This window comes from Lycium ferocissimum, chromosome 7 (assembly GCF_029784015.1).
Source record: "Lycium ferocissimum isolate CSIRO_LF1 chromosome 7, AGI_CSIRO_Lferr_CH_V1, whole genome shotgun sequence".
Lineage (NCBI taxonomy): Eukaryota > Viridiplantae > Streptophyta > Magnoliopsida > Solanales > Solanaceae > Lycium > Lycium ferocissimum.
In genome coordinates, this window is record NC_081348.1 from 61,484,701 (window position 1) to 61,496,823 (window position 12,123).

Below are 12,123 nucleotides of genomic sequence, written 5' to 3' on the forward strand. Positions count from 1 at the left end.
CCATCTCATATTATTTTGATTCAGACTGTACAACTAAACAAGAGTTTGCCATACGAGGAGGAATCGATTACCATAATGGATAGACAGGTGAGGAGGTTGCGTTCCAATGAAATTGCCTCAAGAAAGATTTTGTTTGGAAGAACCACTTGGGTGAGGAAGCTATTTGGTTGGTTGGGGAGCTCACACAAGCACAATATCTCTATATTTTCTATTCGACATGTATTTTACGTTTTAATTTTGTAATTGAATTTCTAAAGAAGGGGAAAGTGTAATCCTCCAACTGGCTATATTCTTGTTTTGTGTTACTTGGTTATGAAATTGATACTTTACATGTGTTTATATATGAATTTTTTATTTTAAATTATGTTTGAATGTTAAAGTTGATATGAGTTTTATTGAATGTACGTTATGATTAAGTTTGGTTGGGTTCATAGTTGATTGGAACACGTTGGAGCATAAAACCAGAAAAATATTACTGGTGTTGGTGATAACTTGAGGTTAATAATTTGCTAATATTTTTTTTATATTTATGGCAAACAAAATAAGCAACTATTTTGATTAGGCTGATTAGTATCTAACTATTATTATAATAATCACTTATCTAAAAATTAACAATATGATGCATAGTTTCTAAGGTTGAGCTTTTAAGATGGAATTACAGGTTTTTTTTCCTCACCATCCTCCTATTGAAACATAGCTATGCGACTAGTAGCAAAAAAACCTGTTGTGCTTTCTCTTTATAAAAATAAATAAGTAAAGAAGCAATAAATGCAAATTATAAAAAACCTTGCAAACTACTTCCTATGTCCCTTTTACGTGAAAAAAAAAATCCCTTAAATATTTCATAGCACAATATAGGTAGTCTAACTGAAATATCATATTATAAAACATAAAATATTGTAACTCACAATACATGTTTGTTTCTTTTATAAAGAACCGAATAACGAATGAAATAGTACACATAATCAAAGACGAAATAACATACGTCTAGGACTATTGAAGTCATATACCATCCAAGACATAATAGAAGAAAAATTAGCCACCAGACATCTTTGTTCTTGAATAGATTCTCAACATTAAGGGCTTGAACGCATCCCAGAACTGTGAATGCTGTGGCGTAATACACAGAAATTATGACGGTGCAAAACTTTACCGGCAGACAAATATAAAAATCATCTGAGTCAAACTTGGAGAGAAGTACCGAAACCAAAGTTCCTATGGTGAATACTGAATCATAAAGAGCTGAACCTAAGAAAAACATCAACATCCATAATTCTGAAAGAAAGAAGAATAAACTTAACATACCTGAAATCTTGCTTTTTGACTTTCCAACTTACTTCCTGTCTTGCAATTTACTTAAGATCATTCGTAGCCTCATAATCTACATACACGACCATTCATATTATTGTTAGGCTCATCATCATACGCTCGTATTAAACCCTTAATTTAAATCCATTTTCTCAGGATCTTACAAATTCGGGCTATTTCTCCCCTGTTTATATGCCTAGCCCGAAATCACAATCCAACAACCAATAACAACAACAACAACAACAATACCAACATCACCACAACATTATCAACACTAATAGGCTCCATCAAATATCTCACACGATGTTTTCTAAGTTTCTTAACTAACCAACTTGTTATATGACTATTTAATAACTTTATCTCCGTAAATAAACTGAAATTAATATTAATAAGGAGAGATTCATACCTTATTCTTTCTAGAGCAGCAATATCTTCAATATTTACTTGAATCCACGTCAAGATCCACCGCCAAACGATACTATAATTGCGATTATGCGCTATCCGAACCTCGATTAGCTAAAATCACTCAATTCTCTCACCTTTTTATGACATAAATACCCCTATATGTTTGCTGAGATTTTTCATCTGATTTTTGATGAAAAAAGGGGGTTTTGACCCTTTTATAGGTGGGTAAAGTCGGGTCGGTTAGTCCTTTGTAGAAATCTTTGTAGCAAGTCGGTGTCCCATTCTATATAAAAATATTGTTTTATAAATATCTATCACGTTTGAACTTGTAACGTCCATAATTCTCTATTTCGATGTCCTATCGACGAGCGGTTTATTGCGTTGGAAACTAGACTCGACGAACTTCATTTTAGGCTTTTAAACACCTTAAAACTCCTCATATACCTGGAGATATACCCCTCCAAAATTGACCCAAAATTTTGTCCTTAATTCTGCCAACTTTTTTTTTTTTCTTTCAAATTTTCGACAAACTTATTTTCTTTGATTTGCTTGGTCCCAAAATCTTCCAAAACTCCCCTTACATGCTATTTATCATTTATTATACTTGGTAATGGTCATGTTCTCGTGTTTCAAGGTTGTCCTTCAAATTACGACTTACGAAATCGTAATTCATCTTTTATTCTATTGTCACGTACTTCCCATGACTTGTACCTTCCAAACTTCATGGACGTCTCCAATGCTCCATTACAATGGTGAAGTACGTGATATGCTCATGCTCTGAAAGTGCGGGGTGTAACAAGGTATACACCAAAGTTCGACGATTCAAAGATATCAAATCTACTGATTGACCGAGTATATCCGACATATGTTCATTACGGAAAGTTCAAAGGGAAACCTACTTATCCAGATGCAATTAATCCTTGCTTACGGATCACACAGTTTTTCATACATGCATATTTTTCGTCATATAGCCATTCCCCATTCATGTGGGGGATTGTTGAAGCTAGCTAATGAATAAGCTAGCTAAGTGGGTGTGAATGAGAAATGGAGGGAAAAGAAAATGGAGGCAAAATTAAAATTTGGAGAAGTAACTAATCCAAGGGAAAATTTCATGGAGAAGTAACTTTTCTAAGTGCTCTTTCTCCCACATTGGTGTTAGAAAGTAACATTTGTGTACTTATATATAGAAGCACTTTGTCTAGCTCTTAAAGAGTTGAGAAGAGGGATTCCCCTCGCGTCGTCGTCGTCGCTCGGCTCGGCTTCGGATTCGGAGTTATTTTTTTAATTTTGCGGAATATTTTCCCTAACAAAAATATTTCTTATTTTCGGAAAAAGGCATGGCCTTTCCGAACAGACACCATGCATGTTCAGAAAAGGAATTTCACAGGCTATAAATACAGAGGCAATGCCTCATTTTTCAACTACTGAAATTTTCAAAAATAAAATCTGCATTCTAGCATTCTGCATGTTTCCTACAAAACAAAACTGAGTCGATGTCTTGTGTGATTCATTTCCATTTTTGAGTTCGCGTGAAGTCAAAGGCGTTTGAGGTACCACTACATCTTTGATAGGTTTATTCGTTTTATCCCGGGAGGAAGTAATCCTTAACCTCGAGTACTTGAGGAGATTAAATTCCTTAAGGCCACACTATGATGAATTAGTTGTACTCGGATATTTAATTTCTGAATATTTTTATCGTTTCCAGTTTCTGGCTTACTGTTTTCGTCATTTTCTTTTCTCGTTTATTGAGATATTGTTTCAGTGTTTGAACCTTCTTTTACTAACGTCATTTGTTGTTTTGAGCACAGTCTGGATAACACATGAACCAGTAGCTCTCTACAGTAAGCCTAATTTGGTAATTTGGAAAATAAAATAAATAACTTGCTATAACAAGTTAAAATACACTAAAAACTTAAAATTAATTACACATATATCAGTTAAATCTTATCATGTTGGAAAAGTGTTGGATCCATCTCATATTATTTTGATTCAGACTGCACAACTAAGCGAGAATTTGCCATACGAGGAGGAACCGATTACCATAATGGATAGACAGGTGAGGAGGTTGCGTTCCAATGAAATTGCCTCAAGAAAGATTGTTTCGAAGAACCACTTGGGTGAGAAAGCTATTTGGTTCGTTGGGGAGGTCACACAAGCACAATATCTCTATATTTTCTATTGGACAGGTATTTTACGTTTTAATTTTGTAATTGAATTTCTAAAGAAGGGGAAAGTTTAATCCTCCAACTGGCTATATTCTTGTTATGAAATTGATACTTTACATGTGTTTATATATGAATTTTTGGTTTTAAATTATGTTTGAATGTTAAAGTTGATATGAGTTTTATTGAATGTACGTTATGATTAAGTTTGGTTGGGTTCATAGTTGATTGGAACGAGTTGGAGCATAAAACCAGAAAAATATCACTGGTGTTGGTGATAACTTGAGGTTAATAATTTGCTAATATTCATTTTATATTTATGGCAAACAAAATAAGTAACTATTTTGATTAGGCTGATTAGTATCTAACCATTATTATAATAATCATTTATCTAAAAATTAACAATATGATGCATAGTTTCTAAGGTTGAGCTTTTAAGATGGAATTACAGTTTTTTTTTTCCACCATCCTCCTATTGAAACATAGCTATGGGACTAGGAGCAAAAAAACCTGTTATGCTTTCTCTTTACAAAAATAAATAAGTAAAGAAACAATAAATGCAAATTATAAAAAACCTTGCAAACTACTTCCTATGTCCCTTTTACATGAAAAAAAATCCCTTAAATATCTCATAGCACAATATAGGTAGTCTAACTGAAATATCATATTATAAAACATAAAATATGGTAACTCACAATACATGTTTGTTTCTTTTATAAAGAACCGAATAACGAATGAAATAGTACACATAATCAAAGACGAAATAACATACGTCTAGGACTATTAAAGTCATATACCATCCAAGAAATAATAGAAGAAAAATTAGCCACCAGACATCTTTGTTCTTGAATATATTCTCAACATTAAGGGCTTGAACGCATCCCAGAACTGTGAATGCTGTGGCGTAATACACAGAAATTATGACGATGCAAAACTTTACCGGCAGACAAATATAAAAATCATCTGAGTCAAACTTGGAGAGAAGTATTGAAACCAAAGTTCCCATAGTGAATACTGAATCATAAAGAGCTGCACCTAAGAAAAACATCAACATCCATAGATCTGAATGTTCTCTATAGAGGAGAATAGGTATTCCAGTTTTCTCATTGAAACCTCCAGGGACTGTAAAAACCGCAGCAAAATTGATCGTGCAAAGAAGAGTAGATAGAATGAGAGCTGCACCTGCTAAATCTTTGATATATCTCTGTGCTTCTTTACATACCTCTGAGTGTTTTTTATCGAATAACTCATTTGCAGTCTTGCCATCATTGTCTTTCACCGTCCATAAACGTGGATGAACACAATGTTTTACACGCTTCAAAAAAAAAAATTGTATTCATTATAAGTGGCAAAGGTATAATTTGAGAAACAACTAAAACGGTCATGCAACTATTTCAAAAACATTAAGGTGGTATGCTATTAGAATAGATAAGAATGTTCGTCATATATACAATATTTTTGTTTTTTGTTATATGAAGATGAATATATACAACAAGTTCTTATTATGTTCATCTACATGAGTTTTGTTTTTTTAAGCGTAAGAAGCTATATGCAATTATTAGAGGATATATGCAGTCTTTTTTATGCTATGCCAGCTGATATAAAGGGCAATGGACGACTATGGACAATGAGATTTTATTTGATTAACTGCCTTCGTACACAAGTCACAATTGAAATATTCCGTTCGATCGCAATTAAACAACAAAGGCACACGTAATCATGAGTTTGTGGTTTCATGACAAAGCAATTATTTCTACTAGAGAGACAGAAGAAATTTTATCCATTTAACTAGATATCAATGCTCATCATTTTTAGAAATTGTTGAGATCAATCTTCCTAACACCTGCCTCATGCAACATGTTTCTCTCGGAAATCAAACTCATGACTTTGGCTTTGATATCACTTGTGAGGATCAAAAACTATAGGCGCTAATGGTGCAACTTTATTTCTTAACTAAGACCACCAAACAAGCGCCATGTTTGATGCTTTTTTTCATCCTCACTACCTGGTTTATAGTCGAATCTGGAGAATATTAACTTCTCGCATTCTTCTTTTTGGATGTTCCAAGCCCGGTATCTACTGATTTTGCCATTCCTATGATTCAAAGGGGTCCCAAGACCATCTCTTCGAACTAAGATCCCAATAGGTTCCGGATCGGATCGAGCAATAAGTGCCATCCCGTTCGATCTTTGACTTGCCTTGTCCGTATAGTCAGTAATCGATAGAGTCTAAAATAAAGTGGTAGGAGATGAAAGCATTGTTATCCATCCGGGCCATGCCAACCTCCTCACGGACTTTGTCATAGGTAGGACGATGGCGTTACCAACAAAAATTTACACTTTTTTCTTTAATTTTTATAGAAAAACTCAACCATATTTTCATTAAGTTTAACTAAATAGGATGAATGCTCATCATTTTTAGAAATTGTGAAGATCAACCTTCCTAACACCTGCCTCATGCAACATGTTTCTCTTGGAAATCAAACCCATGACTTTGGCTTTGATACCAATTGTGAGGATCAAGCGCTTAGCATCATGCCAAAAACTATAGCGGATAGCAAGGGCACAACTTTAGTTCTTAACTAAACCCACCAAGCAAGTGTCATGTTCGATCATGCCTCCGATCCGGGCCGCCCTAGCCTCTTCGCGGGCATTGTCATAGGCAGGACGTTGGCGTTACCCAACAAAAATTTACACTTTTTTCTTTAATTTTTATAGAAAACCTCAACTATATATTTAATAAGTTTAACTAAATAGAATCAATGCTCATCATTTTTAGAAATTGTTAAGATCAACCTTCCTAACACCTGCCTCATGCAACATGTTTCTCTTGGAAATCAAACCCATGTCTTTGGCTTTGATACCGCTTGTGAGGATCAAGCGCTTAGAATCATGCCAAAACCTAAAGCTGATAGTAAGGGCACAACTTTATTTCTTAACTAAGCCCACCAAGCAAGCGTCATGTTCGATCATGCCTCCTATCTGGGCCGCCCCAGCCTCCTCGCGGGCTTTGCCATAGGCAGGAAGTTGGCATTACCCGATAGATATTTACACTTTTTTCTTTAATTTTTAGAGAAAAACTTAACTATATTCTTAATAATATATTGTGATATTTTAAATGCTCGTACTTATTAATATATGATAAAGCGCGGACCTAAATTAGTACTAGTATAGTATAATAAGAGCAAAAGAAAATACCTTAAACCAGAGAACACCCCATGCCATGAGTATCAATGTTTTGTAACCCATTATTTTTTCAGCTGGTTCCCCTGTAGAAAAGTTGAATGGGGATCCGACATTTGTTGCAAAATGCATTATGGTCTTTCCTTGTAGATTGGTATCAGTAAGCAATCTATCTTTGTGAGATGCTTCTTTCAGAAAGAGATCAAATAGCAACCTGTTTTTCCGCTCTACTGCAATATGCAGTATATTATTTCCGTCTTCATCTACGGTTTCTACCGTTTGAGGGTAATTTTGTATTATTTCCACGACTAACTCATTTATACCAAGTTTTGTTGCCTCTATCAGTGGATTTTTCACACAATTGGCATTGAAGCTCCAATCTTCTGCCCTGATCAATCTTTTTGCTAATGTTAGTGCAAGAATATGCTTTTGCTTTTCATCATCAATTACTCCCAACCATGTAAAATTATCTAGATAAGCAAGAGGTGAAAAAAATGAGAGTCAAAAGAGGACATAGGTACAAATGGGGATCACAATGCATGTATTATTATGCAGGAATTAGTGATACAAAAACTATAATTCAAGAATTATTTTTTATTAGATGTCTAGTAAAAATCATGTGTGTTTACTTTTTGCTGAACCCTTGTTTTTCTTTAATACAAGGACATTTTTTGTCATATTAGTTGTGTAATCATGTATTACTAATATGTGTATTCGTATTTCACATTCGATTGTGCATGAAATAATATATAGATTTTCGCAAAATTTATGTATGCGAAATATAGTCATTATGAGGAAAAGTAAATTGACGACTAAACAAGTACTCCTAAGTAATAGTTGCGCTGAATTTTATACAGAAATTGCTCTCCTAATTCAACCAACCAAAACAAGCCCTAATGAACAATAATATGGATATATTATAGTAATTAACATGTGTCTATATTGTTTACACTGAGATTCCATACCTAGTAGGAAGTTAACAAATGAAGACCTTTTTTTAACGAGGACATCTGTAGTAGTCTCTGGATCCTCCAAGTTGTTGTTAGGTTTGGACTCTTCATACTCTGCTGGTATGCCTGTTCCATTCTCAAGAAGAGAAACAAGTTACATGTTTTTTCGGTTAATGGCCCAGTTTAAAAACTTCCAAAATATGTTTATTTGAAAAATGTTTTTAAGTGTTTTTAGAAAAAAGTACTTTTAGAGATCTAGTAACGGAAATGTGTTTGACTAATTAATTTAAAAAACACTTTGGCCATTGTTATTCTTGGCCAAGCTTATAAAAAGTGTCTCCGGAGAAAAACTATTTTTTTTTAAAAAAAATACTTATGCTACTACTTAAAAAACACTTACTCCTATTTTATTTTATTTTTCTAAAATTTTGGCCAAACACCTCAACTATCTAAAATAATTATTTCTTTTAAGAAAAAAAAAGCTCCTGAAATCTCGAAATCTGGGCCAAACAGACTAGTAAAGCTAAAACTACTATTTAAGACTTTTGTGAAGTATTTTATTTTTAACAAAGATATATATTATAATACTTTTTTAATAATTTTGAAAAGTACTTACAGAAATACATAAAGATTTCAAGGGCCTGCATAGGAAGAAAAGAGGTAGTGCCAATTTGTCCGACTGTATAGATGGATCCACTCCTAAAAGACAAATGCTTTGTGGCCAATATATTTAATGCTGTCATACCCTCTCCGTCACGTTTCCTGGCTAATTCTGGATATATTTTCAGCAAATGTAATGCAAAGTCTGTTTCTCGTTTCATGCCAAAAAAAAGCCAATTGTCATATTCTATAACTTTGATTGTCACAATTTAGTCAAGACTCTATCAATTCAAAATTACGATCCAGTTCTTTTTGTTAATACTGTTTCACTTTTGTCACCTACAATGCAAAGAATTTACACTATCATGTTGCTTAAAAATCTACCAGTATAAGTCATATCATGTAACATGTGCGTGTGGTCTGGTAACCTGCAAATTTTGGTAACAATGTTATAAGCTTATAGCATGTAACAATACATCGACTATGTACAGAATCATTTGATTACCCTATCAATGTATATTATATATATATATATATATATATATATATATATATATATACATTCAACATAATTTTCTTTATTGATGAGATAGGATGTAATTTATCCATTCTTCAAACCGGAGGTACGCTGAATATAGCATATTAAATTTTCTAATCAGTACACTCAAGAAAATGTGGAACATAAAAAATAAAAAAAAAAAAAAAATTGCACCAAGCTAAAGCCATATCACAGGAAACCTATTAATTATACGTATATTGTATACGAGAAATTCTACAATATTGGAAAAGTATTATAAATTGTCATATCACTTAAAAGATATCTATTGGTAATACTCCATAAAAAAAAAAAAATAAAAGGATTTGTGATCTTGAAAATAAAGAAGATTACATGTTACAATAGGTAAAAATGACGATAGTATAAAAATTCTCTGTATATCCTCTATATATACATAAGTTAGATTCAAATAATTATAAGTAACTATTCACAATAAATGAATGTCGAAGAGTGACACTACAGCATTGAGCATATACATGTATCTATAAATATATATGCATTGTAGCTAAATATGAAAATTTCTATAATATACAATGATTCATTTTCGTACCCGAGAATTCGTAGCTATACATGCATATATAATGTTGTAGTGAGTATTATAATTATATTTGTATAAAGAAGATATATGTAGCTAATCTTTAAGAAAAAGTGAGATTTATGATCTTGAAAATAGAAAAGATTACATGTTACAATAAGTAAAGGTGACCGATCAATCGTATACCTGTTCTCTTGACACTATGTACATATGTTAGAACTCAAATAGTTATAATTTGGGTAATTTATATAAACAACTATAGTTTCTAGGCTTCTAAGCAACCGTAGCTATTGTTTTTGTAGTTACAATTCGTAGCTATGTTTTACCTGTTTCGCATGTATTTGAGTATATTCAAATACACAATTCAAAAAATACTGTCAACCAAACACATAAGTGTATAGATCAAGCGAACAATACATTCAGTCAAATACTCTACTTTGTCAAAATACAGTCAGCCAAATACATATGTATATGGATCAGTCAAACAACACTTACAGTCAAATACATCTAGTTTGCCCAAAAATATCAGTCAGCCAAATTTTGAAACTGTGTATTTTAATACACTCGGATACACGCGAAACTAGTAAAACATAGCTACGCATTGTAATTACAAATACTTTATAGCTACGGTTTGTAATAAAATTAAAGTGAAGTTATTATACTTAAATATCTTTTATATGTTAGCTACACCATGTATAAATTTTTTATAAGTAACTATTCAAAACAAATGAAGGCGGGAGAGTATATCATGACTTACAATAACACTCGTGAGTTACGGCAGCATGAAGTACGGTGCTTCCATCATTCCTAATCATAGTAAACTCATCACTAAAAAGTTTGTCAGTCAACGGAGTGAATGCTCCTTTTTCTCCATTCATAGCCGCAACATAAATTGGTGTCTCTCCCTTACTATTCCTCTCCGAAACAAGTCCACTATCCAAATTTAACATTATTTCCACAATTTCTTTTTGGCCGAATCTAGCAGCTTCATGTAAAGCCGTATTTCCATTATTATTTTTAGTTCTCAAGTCTTCACTACTAAATGGCCGTTCCTCGCTAAGTAATTTTAGCGCAGTCGCGTTCCCGTGAACAGCGAGAAAATGGAGAATTGTGTCGCCGCCATTATTCAACGGCGACATAGCTTCTTCTCTCCAAAAATTGCGTAAAACTTCGATTGATTTTTGGTCGCTCCTTTTCGCTGCTCTGTAAGCTGCAGATTCGCGATGACTTGTTGAATTGGTGCCTTTTTTTGCCATTATAACTAACTAAAATATTGTAGTATGGCGTACCGACTCTGCTACTTTCGGATGAATCATGAATAAATTACTATATTTGGTCTAAACATATAAATAAGTGTTGTCATTTGGAATAAAATATTAATTCTACTGCAAGCAAGAGTCGGAATATTATTTGCTTTAAATATTAATATCTTCTTGTTGAAACTCAGAATAAGATTTAAGTGCAGTGCAAGCAAATTCGGTATTCCTCGCTCCGTGTGACACGATTTGGAGTATGGTGGTTGAACTATTTAGAGAACTCCCTCCGTCTCAATTTACGTGATATACTTTTTTTTTTTGCGCGGATTGCCTTTCAAAGGCGCTGGTCTTTAATTTTTTCTCCTCAAATTGCTGGTCTTTAATTTTTTCCTTTCGCTTAAAAAAGTGGCTGAAAATATCCCGAGGTTTTGGGTTCGAACCCCAGCTCAGTTAAAAAAAAAAAATTGCAAGTCAAGGCTTTGCGAAAATTCTGCCTTATATTGCGAAATTTCGCAAGGCATTTTTTTTTTCTTTTTTTTTTTGTTTTACTCTGCTGGAATTCTACATAAGATAGGCCTTAAGGCCTAACTTTTTCCCGAATAGGCCTAATTTGCTACAAAATTTTGCCTTGCGAATTTTTTTTATACTCTGCTGGAGTATGAACCTAGAATCTCAGGGACATTTTCGGCCACTTAAAGTGCCAAAGGGCAAAAATTAAAGACCAGCAATTTGAGGGGCAAAAATTAAAGACCACCCCCGAATAAGGGCATTTGTCCGAATGACCCAATATACTTTGACTAGTTACGGAGTTTGAGAAAAAAGAAAAACTTTTGAAACTTTTGATCTAAAACAAATCGTAGATATTTGTGTGTTTGTAAATCATTTTATTAAGGGTAAAAATGGAAGTTTTAAGTTAAATTATTTCTAAATATAAAAATGTATTATTCTTTTTAGGACAGACTAAAAAGGAAAGTCTATCACATAAATTGGGACATAGGGAGTAGTTTTTAGCGTGAATTTGAATATAAAATCTTTAAGTTTTTTTGAAATAAAATTTTAATATTCATTAACTACATGAAGGTACCATAAGTCAGAATAATTAACAACTTAAAGTATTTAAAAGCATGAGAAAAATCACACTCAAAGGAAAAACTCCCTTAACTCTCCTA

General features: G+C 33.0%; 1 protein-coding gene across 2 annotated transcripts; it reads right to left on the reverse strand.

The window, feature by feature from the left end:
- Positions 1 to 4,526: 4,526 nt before the first annotated feature.
- Positions 4,527 to 10,982, reverse strand: LOC132065815 (uncharacterized). Of its 2 annotated transcripts, none has more exons than XM_059459366.1 (5): positions 10,456 to 10,982; positions 8,753 to 8,812; positions 8,023 to 8,133; positions 7,073 to 7,527; positions 4,527 to 5,190 (listed from the first exon to the last, which is right to left on the reverse strand). In XM_059459366.1, exons 1-5 carry the CDS (start codon positions 10,952 to 10,954, stop codon positions 4,567 to 4,569), a joined length of 1,749 nt encoding a protein of 582 aa, XP_059315349.1. In that variant the 5' UTR covers positions 10,955 to 10,982; the 3' UTR covers positions 4,527 to 4,566. The 2 variants fall into 2 exon arrangements, with proteins under 2 accessions (XP_059315349.1, XP_059315348.1); XM_059459365.1 differs by having other exon boundaries at positions 8,624 to 8,812.
- Positions 10,983 to 12,123: the final 1,141 nt, after the last annotated feature.